At 36.3% G+C, this 27,884-nt stretch overlaps 1 protein-coding gene and 1 non-coding gene across 5 annotated transcripts in view; both read left to right on the forward strand.

Moving 5' to 3' along the window:
- Positions 1-27,884, forward strand: part of DLC1 (DLC1 Rho GTPase activating protein) — a 546,175-nt gene that overhangs the window by 309,375 nt on the left and 208,916 nt on the right. For all 4 annotated transcript variants that reach the window (XM_037740874.1, XM_037740877.1, XM_017535550.2 and 1 more), the window contains one exon: positions 16,566-16,599. In XM_037740874.1, the coding sequence (XP_037596802.1) occupies positions 16,566-16,599 (34 nt within the window). The remainder of the gene's footprint in view (positions 1-16,565; positions 16,600-27,884) is intronic.
- On the forward strand, positions 13,635-13,741 carry LOC119472482. Its single transcript, XR_005201630.1, has one exon. It is a non-coding gene; the product is annotated as a U6 spliceosomal RNA (small nuclear RNA).

The following is a 27,884-nucleotide window of genomic DNA, read 5'->3' on the forward strand; positions in this document are numbered from 1 at the left end:
TCATAAGTTCCTCATCTAAATATATAGGTAAATGCATTTGTTATTTTTTTGTTGCATAGCAAATTGCCCTATAATTTAGCAACATGAAACAGTCATGAACATTTATAGTGTCACACAATTGCTGTGGGCCAGAAATTCAGGAACAGCTTAGTTGAGTGGTTCTAGCTGAGCCTATGTCATGGAATTTTCCACAGACTTCACTAGACTTGGAGGGTCTGTCTTTGGTATGGCTCACTCACCTGGCTGTTGGCAGGAGGCCTTGCTTCCTTGTCACGTGAACCACATGCAGCTGCTTGAGTATCCTCATGACATGGCTGCTAGCTTTCTCCAGTACAAACCTTCCAAAAGACAGAGCAAAAGAGAAGCTGCAGTGCCGTTTGGAATAGTGTCAGAAGTCACATACCATTACTTCTGCCATAGTCTATGAGAGAGGGGGCTAGGCTTCACCTTTTAAAAGAGGAACATTGAAGAATTTGTGGACACATCTAAAACTCATTATAGCAAGCTCTATGAGAATTGCCATCCCCACACAGTAAAGAAATGTTACTTCTTAGAACTGACTCCAGTTTGACTGAGCTTTTTATTGACACATTTATCCAAGAGAAACATAAAACATTTCAACACAGATGAAGAATTATTTAAAATTTGGAACTTTAAAGATAAGCTAAAACTTTATAACTAAGAAAACTGTGATCTAAAGTGTTGAACCTTCTTAAGGTTACAGGACTAGATCGAGGTCTCTAGATACCCAGTTTAAATCCTCAACTGAGTTAAATTATATGTTAGAATGTTAGATGTATAGGGAATCCAAGGTTATAAGTGAAAATCAATGTACTATGTCCAACAAAGTAAAAATGCTTTATAAGTGGTACAAACAAATATAAATACTATCATACTTGCCCCCAAAATGCTTGTACTTTAAGTAGAGTTAGAAACTTTCAAACATGTAGCTAAAACAATTTAGATTATATTATTTGTTTATTTTAGCAACTGATATATTGTTTTTGTAAAGCCAAAATGATCAAAGGTATTCAACAGCAGTGGGTACCAATCAAAATAGCTACTGGATAATATTATAGATGTTTCGATTTAAAAATACACACACAATAAAAATCAATTTTGAGGTATTTTCTATTGTGAATTTTTCTTATTATGAAGGAAAATTTATTATAGTTCTCAAAAGAAAAGTTCATGTAAAACCCTAATGCATTTGAATAGAAATATTTTACAGGTCTGCTTCAATAAATCTTTAATTTTCTAGTACTCAGGGTTATCCGAATACAGAATCTATGGAAAAGCAGAATTTGTTAATGGAATTTTGACCCAGATACTAAAGAAAAGATTTGCAGGAATTAAAAATAGACAACATAGAATGTAGCACATTTACTGAATTCCAATAAAAGACACACAAAAAATAGGTCAGCTCTCTCATCTGGCCTGTGTGAATTTGGTGTGGATTATTAACAAGACAGCCTGCAAATAATAGCCAATTTTAAAAGTATATTTGGTTTTCATTTTACAAAATGATAGAAAATTGAGAAAACCAGTTTTCCTTAGAACCAAAAGAATTATCCTCCTCATTTAAGGCTTGTATGATGATGACTTCCTGAAAAAAAAAAAAAAAATGCTGCTAATTTGAAAGAGGACAAGGCCTCATTACATTGGGGACATTCTCTTTGTTACTAAAATGCTCTGTTTAGGTGTCTCATTTTTGAATAATCCCCTAATACTCTCCAGTGTTTTTAATAAACTACTTCTCTGTTTAACACATAGTTTAATAAACCTGAATTATTTTTTAAACGTTCTTTCCTAGTACTAGATTTTGTATTTTAAGTAATTGGGATCTGCTTAGTCCATTTGTATTGTTATAAAGAATAGCTGAGGGTGGGTAATTTATACAGAAAATTGTTTACTTGCTCATGGTTCTGCAGGCTGTACAAGAAGCATGGTGCTGGCATCTGCATCTGGTGAAGGCCTCATGCTCTTCCACTCCTGGCAGAAGGGAAGGGGAGCCAGTGTGTGCAGAGATCACATGGCTAGAGAGGAAGCAAAAGATGGCAGGAGGGAAAGATTCCAGGCTCTTTTTAAAAAACTGATTAATTTATTTGTAGAGATGGTGTCTCTATGTTACTCAGGCTGTTCTAGAATTCTTGTCCTCAATCAGCCCTCCTACCTTGGACTCCTGAACTACTGGGATTACAGGCATGAGCCACCGTGACCAGCCTAGGTTCTTTTTAACAACCAGTTCTCACAGGAACTAATAGAGAAGACCTCACTCACCCCACCCCTAAGGAGAGCCAGTGGAGGGCAGGGCAGAGAAGGAGGGGCAGGAAATGAGATCTTAATTATAACGCAAAATTTCTCTTTAATACCAGGTGTCTTTTACAAGCTTACAATATGTTACTTTCACTTTTTTGAGTGTTTTTTATTTTGTTGATGTGCTCCTCCTAATCAGAAACAGTTTTATAAACTACTCAGCTACTAAACCAATTATGTTTGAGCCTGATGAAAGGTATCCCCATTATAGGTATAAATAGACCCCTTAGCATCACTGCTGATTGATGAAGAATTCCAGGTCTGCAAAAGCCAGCTCTATTTGAAGTGCTCCTTGTCAGCACCCAGCTTTGGATTCAACCCCACTCAGTTGTGTTTCTTTACAGGGGAGAGATTACGTGAGGCTAAACCACTGAGCGGTCAATCTGTCTCATAAAAGTGTATAAACGCTTTCTAATGTGGTCATAAAAAGCATGATTTCTCCTTTGACTCTGTTAAGTGCACTCTTAGCTAGCAAAGATATTCAGAAAGAAGAGAGGGAAGGTTCAGCCGGCCAAGGACTGACATGTAGAAAGGGAAAAGGTGTCCATGGTTTACCTTTGTGTTACTGTTTCCTGCTCCCTTAAGATTAATCATTAGGCACCTCAAGGATGATTGGTGTTCAATCACTTCTTTAAGCCCATGTTCCAATTAGGTGTTTTGTTTGTTTGCTGCTAGTAATTAAAAACTATTCCAATATCTTTAGTTTCTAACTTCCTTTTCTTCTATTGCTATCTATGGTAAAGGATATGTGCAGAGAAGTGAAAATGTGAGTGTAAAAGAGGCTGTGTAGAAGAGAAGGGGAGAACATGAACTTAACTAAGTTAAAACCGTAGATTCAAATCTTGACATGGACACTTACTAATGATGAGACATTGGTCAATTAAGTGACCTTGTCTCTATTGAACTTGATTTCCTCATATATGGAATGATATGGTAACATTATCCCTTTGGTAGTTAAGATTATATTAGTTGGCCAAGCACAATGGCTCATGCCAGTAATCCCAGAACTCTGGGAGGCCAAAGCAGGAGGATCACTTGAGTCCAGCAGTTTGAGATCAGCCTGGAAAACATAGCAAGACCCCTTCCCTGCAAAAAAAAAATATATTTTTTTTCTTTTTCTTTTTCTTTTGTAATTAGCCGAGTGTAGTGGTGCATGGACATAGTTCTAGCTACTCATGAGGCTGAGGCAAGAGGATCACTTGAGCTTGGGAGGTCGAGGTTATAGTGAGCTATGATCACTCCACTGCACTCCAACCTGGGTGACACAGAAATATCCTGTCTTTAAAAATAAACTTAATTTAATTTTAAAAGATTATTAATAAGTTAATAAGTGCCAAGTACTTAGAAAACTGCCTGGCATAGAGTAAGCTCAGAGTTAGGGTGACCTCTAAGTAAGTGTTGCCTATTCCCCCATGTCACAGAAGCAACTTACCATCACTTTTCCCAGTTATTCACAAAATGCTGTCACTTTGAGGACTGTAACTGGATTCTTGACCACAACTTATTTATCTGACTTTCCTTCCTCAATCCTCTTTCCATTCTCCTCTACGTCTGTCTTCCTTTATAAATGCAATCCCCTTAAGATCCTAATTCGAACTGCTCCCTTTTTTTCTATACTTTTGCCCTATTGGTCATCTCCAAGTGCCTTTAATTCAGGCTCTCCCTACCCTCCATTTCCCTCACCACACATCAGACACAGCCCAATACAGACGTGATCTTTATGCCTCAGTGATATTGGTCAAAAATCATAGCCATTTCATCTCTATCTTATCTCCTAGAATTCAAATTTATTTCCTTGTCTCTTCATCTCCTATCTTCTACCCAGTCTTCAATAAATATTTATTGAAAATGTTTAATAAAATGTTTAGTTAGCAAAGCAATCTTATCTAACTTCTAAAGTAATATGTAAATTTCAGTTAGTCATGCTATGTCTATAAAGTCTATGCTTTTATGCTGAATGTTCAAATTATTTAATGGGTTTTCTAGAGAAAACTAGTATTGAAGCAATTCAGTGTGGACACTAATGTTTTCATACTTGCTAATTACTTAAACTCCCATCTATATTTATAAACAAAAATATATCTTATTGCTAATGTTATTACTTAACTTTCCTTATGCTTGATGATTTGAATCTTTTCAGCATTAATCTAAATTGAAAATATGTCAGTGCTACAAACTACATCTCACAGAAAGCTCAAAATTCACTGACCCATTTTGAAATATAGTTTTCTGAAACTAAGGTAGACTTTAATGGTAAATAAATGATTTGTAAGACTTTTTTCACTTATTACAATCTTTGCCTCACATAACTCTCCACATAAGAAGAGAGTGGAGAGAGAAAGAGAATTTCATTGCTCATTCATAGAAGAAGAAAAAAAGGAATACATTCAATTAGGAATCCAATAGAAAATACAAGAAATACTTAAGATTATTTGAGAAGGGATTAGTTACACAGGGACTATTTGCAAAGCTGTGTGGTAGGAGAAACACAAGGGATACTACAGTCACCAGGGGATTAGTAGCCACTGAGCTGATCACCCCAAGGCCCGAAAGACCAGAGAAGGAAGTAACAAAACCCAGAGGGGAAAAAGTCTGCAAAGTCAGTTGTCCTAAGAAAACCAGTAACTTTAGGTGAAAGTCATAACCAGTTCCAGGCAATCATGTCAGGTGGGATCCAGGGAAATAGATAATCCAACCTCACGCTCCTCCGCTTGTCTCCTTCTGCAGCTCACCATGGGCCCAACCTACCTGGAAGCCAAGAGTAGTAAGGATTCTGTTGATGGAATCTATATAAAGCGTTCTCATATAAATTATCATCCATACTGGGACACTTTTGAGAGTTAAGAGAGTTCTTAATTACCATTGGCCAGGCGTGGTGGCTCATGCCCATAATCCCAGCACTTTGGGAGGCCAAGGCAGGTGGATCACGAGGTCAGGAGGTCAAGACCAGCCTGTCCAATATGATCAATATGAAACCCCGTCTCTACTAAAAATACAAAAATTAGCCGGGCATGGTGGCACATGCCTGTAGTCCCAGCTGCTCAGGAGGCTGAGGCAGAAGAATCACTTGAACTCAGGAGATGGAAGCTGTGGTGAGCCAAGATTGTGCCACTGCACTCCAGCCTGGGCGACAGAGCGAGACTCCATCTCAAAAATACAAAATAAAATAAAAAATTAATTACCACTATTGCAAAAGTGATGACCTCCCAAGCTCAAGTGATCCTCTTGCCTCATTATTGCAAAAAAATGAAACATGCTACTCAACAATTATTTAACAATATAACTCTAGCTTTACACAATACAATAAATGACAAAACCACGATAGCAAGAACTCTGTATATACTATATCTATAGTATAGGTACATATACTATATATAGTATAGTATATGCCTCTATGTGTACCATACTCTGTATACAGAGTTTATATACTATACACACTGTATATACATCTGTATATATTAGAATATACCTATAACTCTATATGTGATGACAAAACTGCTGCACCTCTATTTGTCCTATGTATCTCACATACACCTAGCCCCCATTGTCTTCTACCTCGTCAGACTCAGTGGATCCTGAAGGCTGCAGCAGGCACCAGACCACAACTGGCTGGTAGACCAAGTGGCTGGTAGGGAGGCATCGTTGGACACTTCCATCGGCAGCAGAAATCAGAAAGGGTTAGCTGTCTCTAGCCACTTGTGTCTGAGTGCACTTTGTTAAGCAGTGGGCAACTTGCGTGCCGTTCTTGAAAGGGAGGTGTTGGTTAGATTACATCTGAAAGGGGTCAGGGAAGGAGAGGCTGTTTATCACTGAGTAGTCTTTTAGATTTAACCCCATATTAAAGTGAGAACTTTGTTCTCAGTGCATGCATCTCACACAGTACCAAACAAGACTACGGTATCTGGAAATGCAAACCCGCCCTGAGTAATTTCAATGTAAGTATTAATCATTTTATGTCATCAGAAATGACCTTTTTGAGATACATGTTAAACTGATCAAGAGTCCTGTTAAACCAAAATTATCCCAGGCAAACCTGAGTATATGACTCCCTGTCTCCAACCATGTCACCCTTCCTGCACAGAGGATGGGGTAGAAAGGAAATCGGGGTGAGGGGGCTGGGCATCAAATGGAAACAAACAAACAAAAGACAGACACTTGGTTCATCAATGGGGTAGAATAAATTAAGTTCGGCTCCTGTGACTTATGGAGAGAAGTCACAGAATAGTTATCATATTACCATGAGGAGGTAATTGAAAGCTCCCAATGTCAAGTTCATCTCTAAATTAACCTGTCTTTCTGACACCATAGAGCAGACTCTTCTTCTATTTTATAGATAGATTCAGACATGTACCTCAGAGGTTCCAACAAGGACATCTCTTCTGCCCGAGCATTTGTCTTCAAAGAACAGAATGTTTACAGAGATCTCAATGTTAAAACAATTTACAACTTTAAAAGCACCAACTGTTTGGCTATTATTTGATTATCATCCCAGTTCCAAAAACCTCTTGTGATCTTTTTTGATCAGTTTCTTTTTATTGCTAACATTTATTTATTTATTGTAGAGACAGGGTCTTATCATGTTCATGCTGGTCTCAAATGCCTGGGCTCAAGGGATCCTTCTGCCTCAGCCTCCCAAAGTGCTGGGAATCCAGGCATGAGCTAGTGCACCAGGCCATTCATCAGGTTCTGTTAGTCTTGAGTCCTAAACTTCTTCCTTAGTTCCCAATCACTTATAGTAGATTCTGTGCACTCTCAGGCCTGAAGTGATGAGCTTCATTAGAGCTGCATAACATTAGAATACCTTTACTTTAGGCCAAAATAAAACCTTTATTTTGCTGATCCTAGTATCATGGTGTACATTTTAGGTTAGACCACACAGAAGATAAATCAAATTTGTGGGTGGTTACCACTACAATTAATATCTGACTGTAATAAAAATATTTCTGGGCCCCAGCCAAGGGCCCACTTTATGAAGTCATATTTGATAAGAATAAATTCCAGTTCAGTGAACAAGATTATAGTTTGTCATAAAAAGATTTATGTACATCATGTAAGTAGTTTTAATCTGTATACTTTGTGTGGTTCTGATTTAATGGTTTAAGTTTTGAGTTTTTACCAGAAGTCTGGCTCTACCAACAGTTTTTAAGTTTGATATTATGAAATGGTGAGAATATCAGCAAATATTTGGCCATACAGATGAACAAGCAGACATTGAATTATTAAAATAAATAAGCTTATGTTTAAATATAATTGGTAGTAATTAACCTCACCAAGATGGATATGAGTAAATGCTTTATCTCATATCCAACTTCCTAAGAGACTAAGTGAATATACACTAAACAGATTGACAATACCTATTATTTTGTTTATAAGCTAAATATTTTATGCTATTCTGTTAAACTGTAAACCAATACTTTACCTCTATTTTTATCCAAGTCTATTGACCAATATTATAATGTACATGTATTTATATATGTATAATTATATGCATATATTTCAACAATTCATGAATAGTGTATAGAATTCATTTTAGTTTGGGGAAATTTCTATAAGTGATAAGTCCTATGAAAAGCTCTGATTAAATCTGATTAAAAAGAGTGGTGGTCCCAGGGATCTCCTACAGTTCAGAAGTCACCCAAAGATCACTTGAGTGTGGAATATAGACATTCCACATTTTCTGGTACAGGGATCACTTCTGCTTATTCCCTCAGGCTCTGCTGCTCCAAGACACACACAACTGGGAGCCTGTTCTTCTATATGGAGACCCAAGTAGAAAATCGTCACTTACTTGCCTAAAAGGGCAAAGAATAGGCCCACCTAGTAATAGCTAGTTTGGAGTGACAAGCTCCAAATGAATCATTATTCTAAGTTTTTTTAATAAAGTAATTTATTTCCTCTCAAAGCGTTGTATCCTCCAACTAAGCTTTATAAAACTTAAGGAAAATAGCTGAAAAAAAAAGAAAATTTTTTTCAAAATCCCACAGAAAATAATTTTAAATTGTTCAAAATAAGTAAAGGAGGAATAAACATATGGAAAGACATTAATTGGACTGGAGGAAGAAGAGGATTCAAAGACAGAAAACCTATACTTGCTTTGCATTATTTCTATATTACTATATATAGCAGTTGCTTTTTAATCTTATATTAACAAACACAACAATAGGAATAGTTCACAATCCTGGAGCTTTGTGATAATCCCTTCCCATGCAGCAATTTTATTTAACCCTCACAAATGGTCCCAGAATGTGGATACTATATCTACTCCTATTTCACTGAGCTCAGAGAGTTCTAGAAATCTGCCAAAAATCACCACGCCAATTAGTGGCAGCAAGAAATGTTATACTTGTTCATATTCACCTCTAATTTTTTGATTCGGTCTTCATTGTGGATTCACAATTAGATTACTTCTTTTAACAGCGTGTCTTCAATTTCTCTTGTGCAATTACTGCACTTAGCAAAAGACTGTGTAGGTAGTGAGTACTTACCATGCATCTGTTAATGACTAAGTAGACCTGGGCACATGAGGAGGAGGATCTCAGAGCACATTACTAAGAAATAAAGAAGTAAGAAATAAAGAAGAAAGAGAATCACTAAAACATTTTAAAGAAAACAGTGCTGTGAGTAAAAATCTTCAACAGGGACATTGCCTTAGTAATGCCCAGGAAATCCTGTGAGAAGTAACATTTCGTACCAGCAAAAATCTACAATTCAGACTAGAAAAATGACAGCATGGCCAAAATGAATCATTAAGAGGAGTGTAACTCTGAAGGGGAGATAAATTGCTGGTTGACATCGTCCAACAAAAAGAAGGATAAACAGCCATTTTAAATCAATTACTCTCTGAATAAGTTAATTATCTTGAATATCATCTTCACTGGAAATAAGCCTACATGTCTACATAACTCCTTAATTGTGAATTTTCATAGATCAGACTTAAAAAACAAAAACTACTATGAATAGTCAGTATTCCTAAGTGGCTACCATAGGTAACTCATCATACAGAACAATAAAAGAATACTTTGGAAGTATTTGCAAATTTAAGAAAATATATATAATATAGACAGAATATATTAATATGCAGTACTTAAATTTATTTATTTATTTGTTTGTTTGTTTATTTATTTATTTATTTATTTATTTATTTTGAGATGGAGTCTTGCTCTGTCACCAGGCTGGAGTGCAGTGGTGCAATCTCGGCTCACTGCAACCTCTGCCTCCTGGGTTCAAGCGATTCTTCTGCCTCAGCCTCCCAAGTAGCTGGGACCACAGGCATGTGCCACCACGCCTGGCTAATTTTTTTGTATTTTTAGTAAAGACAGGATTTCACCGTGTTGGCCAGGATGGTCTCGATCTCTTGACCTCGTGATCCACCCGCCTCAGCCTCCCAAAGTGCTGGGATTACAGGCATGAACCACTGTGCCTGGCCCTTAAATATATTTATTAATTTTAATAGACTTTTTTCTACTAACAATGTTCGATTGAAATAAACTTTCATAGTAACAGAGAAAGACATGATCTTTAAATTCTGAAAAGAATTTGTAAGATGAAAATATATCTAAAGGATATGTCATGAATAAATCATCAATTGTAAATTTCTTAGAGATAGAGAACATTATAATTTAAAAATTCAATAAAGACAGAGAAGAGTTAAGTTAATGTGGCCCAGTCATCGGGCTCTTTCTGTTTATCTAGCTTGCTAAAGAAATGATTTTTTTAAAAAACAGAATAATGATTAGCATTTATTTTAGACGGTATTTTCAAATAAAAATGGCCTCAACCAGAGTTTTGTCAGCCTGAAATTCAATAGTTAGCTATCTGAAGAGAGCATGGAGTAACATATTCTACATCAGAATCCCAACTTTCATTCTAATTTAGTCAAGAGTCATCTCATCTCTGCTCAAGATAAACTACAGACATACCTGTGAGCAGCACCATAATATCCCTTAAAAATCAACTTTGCCTTTGTTCAAATGTTTAAACAACTATTTTGAGCTGAGACCCCAAATTTCTACGCCATATAGTATAAATAAAGCTATAATATCAGTCTACAAAACTGGAAGACAGTTGTTAAAGTCAGTGACTTTGCAGGGGGGAATAAATCTTAATATGGCTGACAACTGTTATTAAATAAGATGTGTCCATTTTTGGAAATAAGAAGGATACACAGCATGAATTACATTTCTCAGAGAATTATGCATGCATTTATTAATATTTCACTTTGGTTATAGATATTTGTTCCTTGAAGGCAATCCTTACACCAGCACATCATCTCTTCTTTCTGAAACTGAATTTCCATTGTCTCCCATAATCTGGTTAAGAAACTAAGTTAAGTTGGAATCATGAACAGTAGAAGGGATGAAGCCATGATGACCTTTTGACTTCATCAGTCTTATGAATCATGGTATAGTAGACAAAGCTATAAAGCTGCATTCTAGCCTTATTCCCATCTGGCCACCAAAAGCCCTGTGCTATTGGGCAAGTCACTTAACCTGTCTGAGTCTCAACATCCTCATAGGCAAAATGACAGAAATAACTAAATCAGGCTTTTGCAAAATATAGCACATACAGTACTAATGGCATATCGGCTGATACTGGGATAAATGTTCTGAATTTTTATAATTATGCATTCTAGTATATGAGTAATATAACCCACAATTCAAACCCATAAATGTATGCATTTTTATCATTTAGAACAAGTCAAGTTAAAAAAAGAAAATTTATTTAAATTTGATTTTTTAAATTATTAGGTGAATAATTTATAGATGATACATTTATATGGTAAAAATTGTGAAGGTGGTATTTGAAGAACTGAAGATTGGAAAACACAAATATATGGTCCCTAAATCCCCCTCCATTAAGAAGAGACTATATTTTTAATGAAAGAATGACGACTGTCAAAGCTAGAAACTTACTTTGTAAACCAAAATAGGTGATATCAGATTGCCAATCAGACACAGCTTTTCAATAAACTTCTTTGTTCAAATGAAAGCAGACTGAAATCATTGACTGGCTAACAATATTGCAGACTGGAGTGATTTCAAAAGAGTCTTTAAATGAAGAAGAGATGAAAACAAACGCATTTTCCCATATACCTTCTTTTCTTTCACGCCGTCTTTCGTGTCTTCCCAAAACGAATGTGAATCCCAAAACCTTTCCTGTTGCCCATGTGCCCACAATGGGCTCTTGTGCCCTCATCTGAGATAGAGATAGAGGCTGTTCCATCACAGAAGGATATTTTCTTGCAAATTTTAAGGGCAGAATTACTTATTTTGGAATTTCCCTGCAATTATGTCTTTTGTGGAACATATTTTCGTGGGAACAAAAGTGAATGTTTTAAAGGGGAAGGAGTAAACTACTCCGTCACTGATTCTTCTATGAATTAAGCCACTTTTTAAAAGGCAAATGGAAAAAATTCCTATAGAATGAAACAGAGCACTCCAGACACTTCTGTGCAAAAATCTTGAATATTTGAAATCATGTAAAAGAAAACTCTGACTAAAGAAAGAGAAAGCACAACATAGCTAGTGCTCTGTTTATGTACTGCAGGACAAAAAGTAAATTTACTTCATGGAAACTAGGAGGACTTTCATACTATCATAGCTACCTTATAATGTTTGTTTTAATGATAGTATTCTACGTTCTTTATTCAAAAGAACTAAGAGGAAAATATTCCATACAAGTGAGGAAAATGGCATATTAATAAAAATAACATATTAAAGAAAATTAATAGAAATATTTCATTTCTAAAATGGAAAAACATATTCCTAAAATCATAGAAAATAGAAAAAAAATTTCTAAAATTTTCAGGAAGAAATTGGTTCAGTCAGAATGTTTCAATTGACAAGATATTCAGTTTGTCAATTGTCATGGATTCAGACATGATATCTACTGTTTATGATGCTATTTATGTTAGCAGCTTCTGTGTAGTTGGTGTAAGTACCTAAAAGGTGTCCATCTGAAGTTCTCCTGTAAGTGCAGAAAGCCACCTCAACAGCAGACCAAAAGGATCAACATATGTTTAGAACATTTCCATGTGGGATGTCAAAATCAGCATTTCCCCAACCATCTTTCACATCCAAAAACATAAAAAGACACGTACACAGTCTAAGCTCCCACACACAGCTTTAAAAGATCTCATTAGAAGAAAGCAAATTGTTTCCTTCTGTTTCACTAAAAAAGCTTTTTTTAAATGGCTTTTTTAAAATTTCAATTGTATTAATAAAACACCTTAATAGGCCAACTTCAGTGAAAATCTTTACATGTGGAAAACTATTAAAGAGGCTCAGTACAGGGGGTCAGAGTGGTTGGAAGCCATAGGAAAGGTTGCTATCTTATCATTTAAATATCCTAGAGAAGAGCAACAGAAGACTATGTATGATTTTCCCCTCTTATTTGGAAGTTAATTGTAGACTTTCCTTTGTTCCATTGAGAAATGAGAGAGAAAAAAATATAAAATTACAGCAAACCCATATGGCCAGCAGGAAAATCCTATTTAATTGCTTTATTGCAATAAATATTAAATCACTTCCTGAGGATGCAGTTCAAATGAAACATATGGCAGCTATTAGCAAAAGCCCCTAATGAATTCAAAAATACAACTTTTATGGGAGCTTTCTCACAAGCATCAATCATACATGTTACTTAAGTTGTGTATACAAATAGGCATTTAGTGTTTTCATTCCACAAATGTTGAGGAACCCCTACTGTGTACCATATTATACAGTCAGCTTGTGTGAAATTTTATTTTTGAGCCCAGAAATAGATATGACATGATGGGACCTCAGGACACAAACCCAAATCTATCCAGGTCTCTTCTCAGAAATCAAGGATGAGAAGAATCTCCCGATCAATGCCTCCTGCCCTAGGGTTTCTAGCCCAAGAAAACCATTCCATTTCTACTTGGATAGTCCTAATGATCTATATTCTTCTCACTCTTTTTAATGCCTCACCAGTGATGTGGCTAATCATTCCCATTCAGCATCCATTCTTTGCCTTTTTTTAACTTCTTTAATTAGCTTGTGAATTCCACAAAAAGAATAAATCTTTGCTAAGAGTTTTTGTACCTAGGATAATGTGAAGCATGTAATTAAGAATTAGCAATCAGCTTTAATTAACTGTAAAGCAAATGTCAGCATTTTTCAGTTGTTTCTAATGCCTTTTATCTCTGGAAAATTTCAGAAACTTAATAATTGAATATATTATTCATAAACAATTTGCTAGAGAGACAATTCTCCCTCAAATTTAAAGATAAATCATTGTAGGAATAGCCACCTGTTATCACTATGTGGTTTTGATCTTAAAAAGAAGTTATAAATTTCGTGCTCGCTTCGGCAGCACATATACTAAAATTGGAACGATACAGAGAAGATTAGCATGGCCCCTGCGCAAGGATGACACGCAAATTCGTGAAGCGTTCCATATTTAAAAAAAAAAAAAAAAAAAAAAAAAAAAATAAAAAATAAAAAAAAAAAAAAAAAAAAAAAAAAAAAAAAGAAGTTATAAATTTCTAGGAATACTACACTTTGACTATGCTTTCTCTATATTGTAATATGGCCTTTGAAGTTATTTAATGGAAGTGAGCATTGGTAGCTTAAAAATCACACAGAGTGTAGTAAGATTCTAAAGTAATTGTCATTGGCTACATGAAATGTGGACATTGGCTATAAGAAAGCTAAAATATATTTTTGCTTGATACCCCAACTATCATTTTTATTAAATATTTACTTACACATGCTTGGTTATATATTTTGAAATCAAAATATAGAAAAGGCTTGTTTTTGTCACTGGTCAACTCGTGATTCGGGGCAAAGCATTCAACCTGACTTAAATGGATTTGCTGTGAAAAGAGAGGGCTTCCTTAGCCAATGTCTAAATGTCCCATACAAATATTCCTGTACAAATATTTTGTGTTCTAAGTAAATGTCTTATCATAAGACCAATCCAAACTTTTTTCCTCCTTCATTTCAAAATAAATCTGTTTAATGTGGCTCAGAGGCCAGCATGCTTACATCGTGCCTTGCTTCTGTTAATGACAGTATGACCTCACAAAAGTTACTTTACTTTCCAGGACTTTACAGGAGTGTTCTAAAGATGGAGTGAATTTATGCAAGTAAAAGCATAAAACTGGGCCGTAAGCATACTAAGCACCCAGTACTCATTAGCTATTTTTATACTGAGGAAATTTCTCTAAGAACATCCTTTAATAACCTGTCACAAACTTTTCCAATCTTATTGAGAAAAGAAGGGTTTTGGTTTTATTTTCTGTTTGCTTTTCATAAAAGAGAGAATTTATTTTAAAACTGCTGATTGGGGCAAATTTGGGGGCTACACTTAACATTTAATGCATAGCTTGGGTTTAATTCCATTTTTAAATATGTTTTAAGAGATGCATAGAAAGCAAATAAACATAACCAAAACTGTAGGATCACTTGTAAAAGGAGGAAATTGCTTTCCTGTAGTATTGAATCAGAGAAATTTTTGAAGGAAAAGAAAAGTGATATGGCTTTTTTATAAATGAAAGAATGCCCAGGAAAATGCTGGCAGCCTGTCATTCATCGGAAGCCCTGATCTCTGGTCCTGATCCCCCAGGCTGCCATTTAATCTGTAAGTCTGCATCTTTGGAAGGATGCGGAGTCAAGGTTCACATTCAGAAAACAGTGCTGAACAATTACATGTAGATTGAGATTGAGTCAAAACATGCTTTCAGTATAGATTAATCTTGCCAAAACAACCCCCCCCCACCTCTACTTTTTATTCATAGGGAAATCTTTACCTTAGTTAATAATTGCATCAATCGCCAAATCCCCCAAATCCCAAAGATGAAGATCTCAGCAACGGTCAATATTTCACAAAAATATAGATGATTTGATATTTACTATTTCTAGAAATTAAGATTAATGGTATTTTCTTGGGCTGATCTACTCCAGAGGTGCACTTGGGTCTGTCTCTCTCTCTCTCTCTCTCTCTCTCTCTCTCTCCCACACACACACACTCAAAATTACCCATTTGAGTGTGCCTTTCTTACCTCAACTCTGAGGATGTTGTTCCTGAAGTAATGAAGAATGAAGAAATATCACCTTTGGATCTATCCTGCGGTCAGTGGTTATGTGGTAGAAGGCATCAAATCCCAATGGGTCAGTTAATACATCCCCAGCTATATTTTATACATGAGTAACTGAGATGAATAAGAACGAGAAAGTCAACTTGCTTCATTTGTTTTGGGGTATCCGCAAACAGTAGAACTAGACAGCTAAGCATTAAGTTCTTGAAAAGATATCATTCTGAACTCTATTTTTTAAAATAATGATAGTGATAAATGCTGGGGATTGAACTTGTACATCTTTTATATCAGTCAACTAACCCACTGGACCCAGGCCCATTTTAATAATATTAAGAGTGGCATTTCCCTGAAGATCTAGTATGCTTTATAGAGGCTGCTGCCTTTAGTTCTTTCAGCAATCCTGTGAAGTAGATGTGATTATCTGGATGCAATTAATAAAGAAGGAACCTGAGCCTTGAGAGGTAAGATAGCTCACTCTAGTGCTCAGAGAAAATAAACAACAGGGAAGAGATTTGAAATGCCCAGAAACTAACCAATTTGCTTCTGTCTCCCAAAAAATAGGATGAAAAAATTTAACTTCAAAAATTCTATCCTGATTCAAAGTGTTTTTAGATTTATTTATTGCCAATGTTTTTTGTTTGTTTGTTTGATATGGGGGTCTGACTGTTCCCCAGGCTGGGTTGTAGTGGAACAATCATAGCTCACTGCAGCTTTGACCTCCCTGGACTCAGGTGATTCTCATACCTTGGCCTTCTGAGTAGCTGGGACTACAGGTGCACGACACCATGCCCAACCAGTTTTTATATTTTTTATAGAGATGTTGTTTCACCATGATGTCCTGGCTGGTCTCAAACTCCCAGGCTCAACGATTCACCTGCCTCTGCCTCCCAAAGTTCAGGGATTACAGGTACAAGCCACCATGGCCCAGCCTATTCTCAGTATTATTTAAAGATAATATGGATATACATTAGATTGAGTCTGCCTTCAGACAAGAAAATAAGTAGAAGATTATTAACAGTTATCAAAGACAGATCTAGTGATTTTAATGATAGTTCCAAAATGCTGATTTTTCTATTGGCAGGCTCTATTTAATATTTGCTTCATTAATTATATTTCATCTTATTTCTCATGATGCATTTTGATGTTTCGTCCTAATAATACCACAATTTTTGTGTCTTTTTCTTTTCAGGCTATTCCAGGTATTTCAGAGAAGGAAAAGGCTGGTAAGTTAACATTCTGATTATGTTTTCTTGCCAATCTATTTTAGAATGAAATTTTATCTTAAAGTAGGCATTTTATTAAATACATAAAATGTATACATCTCATGACTATCTGGGAAAATGTTTAAATTCTGTGAAAGAAATTTGTTTTGCTCAATATATGAGAAAAATATATGTGGTTTTCTGACATAATGACATTGTGTTAGAATAAGACGTGTGCTTGTTGTGATCTTCCTCATAACTGCAACCAGTTTTTTTCTTAAGTAAAAGGATTAGATGTTGATCAGCGTTCTGGGGAACGGTCTTTGGAAATCAGTTGTTAGTAATTATCAATATTTATTTTTAATCTCAATGACTTATTTAGTAGTCACAGAAAAAGATGTAATTGATATTTAATATTGATGCTTGCTGGGCACGGTGGCTCACACCTGTAATCTCAGCACTTTGGGAAGCCCAGGCAGGCAGACCACAAGGTCAGGAGCTCAAGACCATCCTGGCCAACACAGTGAAACTCTGTTTCTACTAAAAATACAAAACATTAGCCAGGCATGGTGGCAGGTGCCTGTAATTCCAGCTACTCATGAAGCTGAGGCAGGAGAATTGCTTGAACCAGGAGGCGGAAAGTTCAGTGAGCCCAGATCACACCATTGCACTCCAGCCGGGGTAACAGTATAAGACTTCGTCTCAAAAACACAAAAAACAAAAACAAACCAAAAAACCTGGATGCTATACTATCAAAAATATAGTGATGAAACAATGTGAATAATTGTATTAAAGAAAAAACTATAGTATTTTTCTATGTTCTGTGCTCTAATTATAATTATTTAACAGTATTATGGAAAAATGGACAATGAGACAGTATTACAGAAAATGAGAAATGAAACTATGAAAAATTAGACTTGGATTGGTAGATCCATGTCTAATTGGTAGATCCAAGTCTAATTTTTCACAGTTACATTTCTCATCAGTCCTTGTGCTTTAAAAAAAAAAATCATACTGTCTTATGAGCTCTGTATAATAAAAACAAAAGCAGATTAAAGGTATATTATCTAACTTGAAGTACATCACTTAGTTTGTAGACATTTGTGATTTTTAAAAGCTATATTAAGTTTATAGTCTCATATTAGAGAAAATACTAAAATTTCAAGTGCCTTTACACTAACGCATTAGAGTTTGTCTGAGGGGGATGTTTGCTTTCTATGTCAGTGATCTTATTTTTGCTGCTAGATAGTTTTCACACAGAATTTTCCTAGTTTGTGTCCTTCAGTGAGCTAAACTTTTCTCTCATGTTTAGGCTATGTCTTATTTCTTCATTTTAATAATGTTGAAAACTTTCCCTTCAGAATAAAGGGGAAATATTGAACTGGCATCATATGTCAGCTCAAGAGAAAAATTACTCAACAATGTGCTAACATCATACGTATTAATAGCAGGTTAGTGCAAAAGTAATTGCAGTTTTGGCCATTGAAAGTAATGGCCAAATTGAATGGATTTAAAGTTTTAAATCTCCAGTATCTTAAATGGGTGTTCCCATGATTCCCTGCAATTTACACAATGTATATAACAAAACAAAGTTGTCTCCTATTCCAGAATGTTAGCAAGTTTTTTCATATCCCAAGAAAAAAATTGGGATGTGAGTTGTTGGCTGGTTGGGAGGGGAAAGAAGAAAAGGAAATGATATCATTGGAGGAGATGGGAAGGCAGAGAGTTATCTTTCTCCTTTTCCAGTTAAATGGCTTCAGTTTGACAGAGAGAAGCACTTCCTGCTGTCAGGCTTCTGAAATATTTTGAAAAGTTACTTACTTACTTACTTATTTATTTATTTGGGATGGAGTCCCATTCTGTCACCCATGCTGGAGTGCAGTGGTGCGATCTTGGCTCACTGCAACCTCTGCCTCCCAGGTTCAATCAATTCTCCTGCCTCAGCCTCCTGAGTAGCTGTGATTACAGGCATGTGCCACCATGCCCAGCCAACGTTCATATTTTTATTAGAGACAGGGTTTCGCCATGTTGGCCGGGCTGGTCTCGAACTTCTGATCTCAGGTGATCTGCCTGCCTCGGCCTCCCAAAGTGCTGGGATTATAGGCATAAGCCAACCGCATCTGGCTTGAAAATATTTTTAAAACAAAGAATTAATTAAATAGGGAACATAAATATGGTGTAACCGCTACTTTTTACCATAATCCTGGAAATTTTCCTCCTTAAGCTCAATAATTTTTAAAAATGATATTAACTGTCCTTCCTTATTTAATCTTTTTGAGTCTTTTCTATATGGGTGAGACATACATTAAGAGTTGAGAAATTAAATTTGCAGAGGTTTCATAAGATGACACATATGACCACCACAGGCCCCTGGCACCTGGATGCCCCATCACAGATACTTATCAACTCAGGATGGACTGATTTGAGCAAAACCTGTCATCTCCTCTTTATGAAAATACTAGAATGATTAGAATTTACTCCAGAATGAATTTTTATTTAGATTTTTGGAGAATATGCTGACATATTTAGGATAAAATATAATTTTTTGATCATTTAAGTATAAGAAAGAATTTTTTTTAAGGAGGTGAATTTACCTGTCAAGAAAGATGCTCATGTTTTAATATTTTGTGAATCATGGCAACAAATATAACAATTCAAAAGAGAATGTGATTTATTTCAAAAGTTTTAGGTACCGTAACAGTCTAAGCAATCTAATTCTTGTATTTCTAAGCTGTATTATTTGAAACATTAGAAATATTTTGAGTGTTCTATATACAAATGTAAGCCTTGTTTATTTCATCTTTACGGATCTCTGTTGGTAAGCTTCCATTAGATAGAAGAACAGCCATCAAGGCAGAAGAGCCACTCAATCTTCTTGGGGTTAATTAAGCCTTAAATAGGATTAAGCTTCATACCCACCCCTAAGGCCTGACATCCTTTTTTCTATCTTTCTAAATGAATGTAGCCTATTGTTCTTTATTAAGAAAGTCTATTTTTAATCTGTGTGACCTCTCATCCAAGCTAACTGGAACCAACTCTACCAGGCTTTGTGAAGCTCTGAACGAAATCATGTGGGGCACATTCCATTAATCATCCTTGAATTGCAGTTGTGTCATTGCTCTGTGTGTGCTGTAAGTAGCTATCTTCTATTCTGATCCAGCCTGCCATGATAATATAGCCCAGTGGGATCAGTTCTGCTGCTTGTCTCCTGCCCTGTGATGACAAAAATCTTCAAAGGGAGGGAAGTTTGAAACAGCCTTTTATGGATTCAGTCATTCCACAAATACTGAACAGCAGTGTGTTCTAGGCATCATATTAGGTTCTACTGAGGAAGCAGCTATGAATAAGGCATAGGAACTGCCCTGTAGGAACTCAGAGTCTAGTTGGAGGATATCCCATCAAGCAGGCATCCCTCCTTCTCCTCTTTTCAATTGAGAATTTCTTATCACTGCTTATTCAGAAAGCTTCCCAGGCAAGGAATCAAATCAAAATATTGTCTTCAGGAAACTCTGGATGAGAATGTGCCTTCTTAGGATCTGAGACAGAATAATAATTATAATTAGAGCACAGAACATAGAAAAATACTATAGTTTTTTCTTTAATTTTTCTTTTTCTTCATTTTGTTTCTTGGTTGCTCAAACCGTAGCTACCATAGAATCCCTTCTACCTCTCTACTTTCATCTTCTGCCTAGATTTGCAGCATACAACTGGAACCTGATGATAGCTAGAGGCAGAGAGGTAGAGTGAAAGATGGCTCATTCAGAAAAAAAACGAGGAGTATCTTTTTTTGAGACAGAGTTTTGCTCTTGTTGCCCAGGCTGGAGTGCAATGGCACCATCTCGACTCATTGCAACCTCCACCTCCTGAGTTCAAGCAATTCTGCCTCAGCTTCCCAAGTAGCTGGGATTACAGGTGCCTACCACCATGCCCAGCTAATGTTTTTTGTATTTTTAGTAGAGACAGGTTTCACTATGTTGGCCAGGCTGTGCTTGAACTCCTGGCCTCAAATGATCCACCGACCTCAGCCTCCCAAAGTGCTGTGATTACAGGCATGAGCTACCATGCCCGGCCACATCTTTTTTTTTCATCCTAAATGAAAATAGTTTCATTTAATCCCATGGGGAAGAAATACATCTACCCTTATGACTTAGAATGTGTTCTCTCTGCCGAGTGTGGTGGCTCACGCATGTAATCCCAGCACTTTCTGAAGCCAAGACAGATGGATCACCTGAGGTCAGGAGTTCAAGACCAGCCTGACCAATATGATGAAACCCCATCTCTACTAAAAATACACAAATTAGCCGGGTCGTGGTGTCATGTGCCTGTAATCCCAGCTACTCGGGATGCTGAAGCAGGAGAATCATCTGAACCCAAGGGCCGGAGGTTGCAGTGAGCCAAGATCACACCATTGCACTCCAGCCTGGGTGACAAAAGCAAAACTCCATCTCAAAAAGAAAAAAAAAAACTGTTCTCTCTTGGAAAAGTAGAACTGCATTTTAGTCACTAAAATGGCACTTTAAGCAAAAAATACATAAGAATTTTTTAAAAAATGGCACTTTGAGCATATTTGAAAACTATTAATATAGAGTAACATGAAATCTCTCATTCTAAAATTAAATCAAAGAACCCCACACAAATTTTCAGGCTGCACAGCAGCCCATGCAAAATAAGCCATTATCACTAGCTAAAAACGGCTTTTAAAAAAGTTGTTTCATCTTTTTTTTTTTTTTAATTCAAGGGGTACAAGTGCAGGTTTGTTGAATGGGTATATTGCTTGATGCAGAGGTTTGGGGTGCAGCTAGCCCTGTCACTCAAGTAGTGAGCATTAGCACATAATAGGTTGTTTTTACCCCTGTCTTAAAAATCCTACTTGCTTCATTAGATCCAACAATAATATCACTTCCTTAGTGACTTATTTGCCAGGCAGAGCTAATCATAGAGCTTATTCTGTGCTCCTAAAATGCTATATCTTTTCTGTTATAGTTTTATTATCTTGCTTAGCTGTGTGTCTTCAGTAGATCACGAACTTTTCTAGATTACAAATATTGTCTGTATGTGTTCTGCAATTAAAATAGCTGTTAAAATATAGTGGATTTTCTGTAAAATATGTATTCATCAATAAATTGTAATTACAAAAATGCTCTGGCTACAATCTTACAGACTTAGAGTTAATGTTATTTGGAAACTTTTTATTTAACCTTCTCCATTACTCCTACTATTCCACACAACGACCAAATATGTCAGCCAGGTCATGAATTAATGGTACTGTTTGGGGATCTGTGCCACACAAATGTGTAAAGGGGGCCATTGAAAAAGATGACTTACAGCCTGACTTTGGTTGCATTCCTTGGTCATTTTTCTCAGAATGTTTATTCTCCTGCCTGGAAGTTATTTGGTTGGCCATAAAATGTTAAAAATCAAGATAATGAATAATTATAGCCTGAAATCCTTGTGAAAGATAGCTTTCAGAAGCATATACCAGAGTCATGGTCTCTTCAAATTATGTGTTGTGGTTGTAAAGCAGAAAATAGAAATCAAACACTTCTTTGTGGTAAACGTGTAAGGGTAAAAATGAGAATTTTCCTAATTTTATTCCAACCTTCTTGTAAACATACTAAACAACAAAGCCCAGACTTGATGCATTTTGGTGTTAATTTCCTTGGCTGCTTTTGATCCCTGAGAAAGAAATACAGATGAACAACAACAATAAAAACCTAAAATGGAAAGACACTTCTACCTTTTCAAGTCCGATCATCACTGCTTGGATTCAGAGAATGATTAATATGATATATCCACTCTGAGCCATGCTCCAAGATATACAAATCCAAAGAGATTTGCTGAAAAAGTAAAAATAGGACCGCTCTATTTCAGACTTCTCTTTGGAAAGATTCTGCCCGATTTTGTGTCTTCACTTTAGTATGGATCTGACTGGTTTTATTGCTGTCTTTCCCACTAGGCTGTGAACACCTTAAAGACAGAATTTGTTTCATTCAGCTCAGTACTCACAGTGCCTGGTATTATTGTAAAACTCAGCAAATATTTTGCTCTATATGCATGATACTCCCAAAGCCAAATGTAGTCTTATCTTTCTACTCTGAATGAAGCTCTTGTAATGGCAAAGGCCCCCAGCTGTTTTAAAGGGTTTAGCAAGATGTGAAAATTGTCTTTATCTGGCCAGCCTGGGCCTTGATCAACATTCCAAATTCTTTATTCTCTTTCACTCTCAGAAAGTAAATTTCATCATTTTTACACTAATGGCTTATAAATACTTACTTCACTTTTTTTTTTTTTTTTTTTTTTAAGTATTAAGGTCTCTGCTTGCCTGCTTCTTTATGAGGAAAGAATTTAGGGTATGCCCACACATAACTTCTCAGTGTTTCTAAAACCTAATGTAAACTAATCCATGAAATGTTGGCTGTGGTTGACTGGGCTGTTGAAAGAAAACACATTAGCTTTCAGGTATCAAGGAATTCATGAAAAATATAAGTAATCTATTCTTAAATGCCCAAGATCTTGAACTTATAGGGTATTTCAAAACACAGATAATTTTCCAAATATTTCTTCATTTTCTGTTGGTATTTTTGCTATTGCTAAGTAGGTGAGATAAATCTACTATGTTACCAAAACCAATAGAAACTATTTTCTTTTCCTCTCAATTATATTTTAAGCAACACAGGGATATGATAATTTCTCTTTTAACACGTTCCAATTCAAATGTTTCCTCCCACATTTGGAGTGGTCTTCCCAGGTCTCCGCAGCTGAAGGTAGCACTTCATTGGGATATTTATTATGACATTTCATGCTCTCTATGATGTATTTCTGTTCATGAATTTTATGCTATATCAGGGTACGAGTTCCTTGAAGGCAGAAACTTCCTGTTTCATTTTTTGTCACCCAACATGCAATGTGGTATCTTGCACAGAGGAGGTGCTCAAGAAATAGTTTTGAATCAATCTGTTTATTTGGCAGATGAAACAACTCATGTAGACATTCAGATAATCTCAGGTCTATCCATGTCCGGGACTTTTCACAATATCTGACGAACTTTTAATTTATTCCTCCAAAATATCTTAGGTATATTTTGCTCCTCCCATTATCTGTTGAAAAGAACGGCTATCAGCTGTATGAAGAGATATCTATGAACTGCCGGTATGGGCCAATAAGATAGCTTTGCAGTTCAGTGCTTGAATTGCCATTGACTTTTATCAGTAGAAAAATTAATTTCTCATTTTCAATCTTCTCTAAAGAAAGACAATTTATGAAAAGGCCCTTTGAATCAATTTTGTCAAGAAAGCAACTAAAGATCTTCCATTTAGTTCAAAATCTAACTGAGCACAATGGCTTTCACCTGTAATTCCAGCACTTTGGGAGGCCAAGGCAGGCAAATCACTTGAGGTCAGGAGTTTGATACCAGCCTGGCCAACATGGTGAAACCCCATCTCTACTAAAAATACAAAAATTAGCTGGGCATGATGGCACACACCTGTGACCCCAGCTACTTGGGAGGTTGAGGTACAAGAATGCTTGAACATGGGAGATGGCAGAGGTTGCAGTGAGCCGAGATCGCCCCACTGCACTCCAGCCTGGGCAACAGAGTGAGACTCTGTCTCAAAAAAAAAAAAAAAAAAATCTGATCATCACTTATATGTCATTAAATTTTTACCTGCATAGAGCTTCCAGTGCACAGTTTGTAGTTTAGTTACCTTTATTAATAATATGAATCTATACACAAATATGTCCTCACAAGAAAACTGTTGATCCTAGTTTCTTTGGAGAGGTACATTTACTTTGGAAAGTTACATGTAACAAGGTATTACTTTGACCTCCGTGAGGTATAAATGACTTACAGTTCTGCTGGCATCACTATACTTCTCGTATTGACCCTCCATTGGCTTAAAGCACTTCTGTAGGCAAGTTTAACATCTTTTTTTTTAGACAGAGTTTCACTCTGCCACCCAGGCTGGAGTGCGGTGGTACAATCTCAGTTCACTGCAACCTCTGTCTCCCAGGTTTGAGCAATTCTCCTGCCTCTGCCTCCCAAGCAGCTGGAATTACAGGCATATGCCACCATGCCCAGCTAATTTTTGTACTTTTACTAGAGACAGGGTTTCACCTTGTTGGCCAGGCTAGTCTCGAAATCTTGAACGCAGGTGATCCATTTGCCTCAGTCTCTCAAAGTGCTGGGATTACAGGCATGAGCCACCATGCCTGGCCTCAACATCTCTCTCAATGGATACCATAGACATTTCTATTATAAAATGAAGACATAATTTTTAGATGTGTTGCATCAAAGTAGGAAAACTTAAAGAGTTATTAACAACATAACGAATTCACCAATGCCCAAAAAATGGCTGGTGCCCATCTTGTTGTCTGCAGGCTGTGCAGAAAACTAATCTCTCTAATTCAGGAGAAGTGTGGATCATGGATTTAAGAAACTATTTTGTCTTGACTGTTGTAATGAGTTTTTAAAGTTCTACTTAACCAAAATGATCGCTAAAGAGTCCTGATGCACACGCAGTAGGGTATTATATTTGTTTTTAAAATTTCCCAATGACGTCCCTGTCCCATTCCTGTGACTCACACCTGGTAATGCTATAAACTTCTTATTAATATAAATGTTAAATCAGTTCTTTTCTATGGATTTAAAGAAATAGATAAATGGGAAAAATAACAGTACAGTCAATCACTTTTTAAAATTTTCCCTTTTTCTTCGAGTCTGTGATCTTCTTAGATATATTTATCTAAATATCTTCCCCACTGAGATGTGATTTCCTAAAAGGCAGACATCTTCCCTTCACCCCTGTAATGCCAGCCTCTTAACAGATGTTTTGGTTGAAGTTTGTGTAATGAATGGCTGAATTGAGAATAATAATAACCAGAATTGACTCTATGCCTGCACTTTTCCAAGCACTTTATAGATGTGAACTCAGTTAATCCCCTAGTGACCCCATGCGGTAGGTGTTACTGTTATCTACATTATACAGGTGAAGGACCTGAGACTCAGAGTGGCTTCCTAAGATACACAGAGTCACACTATAGCCAAATCAAGATTCAAAGACAGCAATGCAGACAACAGTGCATGCTCTTAGCCGCTATGCTATACGTAGTGTTTAAATGTCAAGACTTTTCAGGCTGATGAATAAATTATTTCCATAATCTGGCCTTACTCTTCCTTTCCACCCTTATTTTCCAGCCTCTTCTAGCACACACCTTCTGCTGTAGCCATGGTAACAACCTCACTTTTCTCCTCAAGCTGCTTCTACATAACTTGACCTTTGCTCCTCCTGTTTCCCTTCCAGAAATTATCTACCCCATCCCCCAGTGACTCGTTTGTGTCCTGGCTTCACCATGAGGTCTTCTATGATAACCCCTGCTCACATTAATTTCATACTTTCTGATATGATACAACTACAGCACATAGAGTCTGAACTGGCTGTTGTAATTGATGACTGATGGACTGTCATTGTCCTTTGAGGGTTCCATTTATCTCAGCAATGCTTCCCAGCAGCTTTTAATCTTTTAAAACATCATGTAGCACAGCACAGTGCACCTAAAAGATGCTTATTTCATTAATAATTAGGCTTTATTTTTAGAGCAATTTTAAGTTCACAGCAAAACTAACCAGAAAGTATAGTTCAAATTGTGTGATATTCTGGTAAAGGGAAACCATGGAAACAGTAAAAAGATCAGTGGTGGCCAGTGGTTTGCAGAAACAGAGGAATGAAAGGACAGAGCACAGGGAGGTTTCTGCATAAATTATTCTGTATGACATATAATATTAACAGTACAGTATTTGTTTTACTCCACAAAACCTTGTTAGAACTAGGTATATCCTGCCTGTTCAATAAAATTGCAATTTTTCACATGACCCTTTTAGGCTACAGAACTATATTATTTTATAATTACATGGGAGCCCAGGAAACATCTTCCAACCCATCTCTTTCAGCCTCACTCATAAATCAGTGCCATCGTAGCTTACATTTTTAAGATTTGTGAATTTTCTTTTTCCCCTTGACTAAATTATCTTCCTTTTTAAATCACTTTATTTAATCTGAACATGTCATTGGCTATTTATTTTTAATTAATTTATTGTTTTAGAGACAGGTTCACATTCTATTTCCTAAGCTGGAATGCAGTGAGTGGTGCAGTCATGTCTCACTGCAGCCTATAACTCCTGGGCTTAAGCGACCTTCCTGCCTCAGCCTCCCCAGAAGCTGGGACTACAGGCATGCACCAACATGACTAATTTTTTAAAATGTTTTTCAATACAGAGACAGGATCTCACCATGTTTTCCAGGCTGGTCTCAAACTCCTGGCTCTAAGAGATCCTCCCAACTCAGCCTCCCAAAGTGCTGGGATTACAGGTGTAAGACACCATGACTGCCTGCAATTTGGCTTTTAATTTGCATTGTAATTTGTTTGGGTCATGTGCTACTGCCCTTAACAATTTGATATTTTCAATAGACTATATTAGTATCCCCTCATTCCATTTAATCACCGTTAGTAAGATATTAAATGGTGATAGCTAACATTGTACAACCAAAAGAGGAAAGAATATAAATTTTAAAAAGGTAAATTTATTTATGTATATATAAACATGTTTATATACATATATATTTATATAAATAAATATATATGTATATAAATATGTGTTTATTTTAAAAGGAATACAAAAACAGAAAAAAAGGGTGACACAATTGATACATGTTTTAAAATAAAGAATCCTCAAGAGAAGAAAATGTCAGAATTCTATTAGACTTAACCTGAATTCTATCACTTAGCACCCTTCTATTTAAAAAAGTACACTTGAATATAGGATGTGGGGGGCACATCCATGATTTTTTTAAATTATTATTTCTAAGGCGTCTGAATGCTACATCCCAGCTGCAATGATGAACACAATAATGTCCATCTACACAAAACAAAGACCAGCCAGGTTACCCCAAGGGGGACATTAAGGCTTTCTTATTTTATGACTTTAGTAAAATGGAGAGTTGGCTTATTATATCCAGAGAACATTCATTATTTTATATTTTCAAGCACCAAAATTTAGGACCTTTTAAAAGAGTGACCTGGGTCTAACTTGTGACCTTGGCTCTGAGATGGTACTCATCATTCCACAGCTAATCAGGAGCCATTCTCCCAGATGGTCCATGACAGTAGAACATAAACAGAGCAGTGACCCCTCATCACCAACTGCAGGGAGCAGCCTGGCCTTTCTATGATGTGGACAAGAGGACTGTGGGGTGGAGACACACTCAAAGAGTCCTTCCAAAAACAGGTATTCCAACAGTCATTCAAGTATC

Source organism: Cebus imitator, unplaced genomic scaffold (assembly GCF_001604975.1).
Source record: "Cebus imitator isolate Cc_AM_T3 unplaced genomic scaffold, Cebus_imitator-1.0 Scaffold5, whole genome shotgun sequence".
NCBI lineage: Eukaryota > Metazoa > Chordata > Mammalia > Primates > Cebidae > Cebus > Cebus imitator.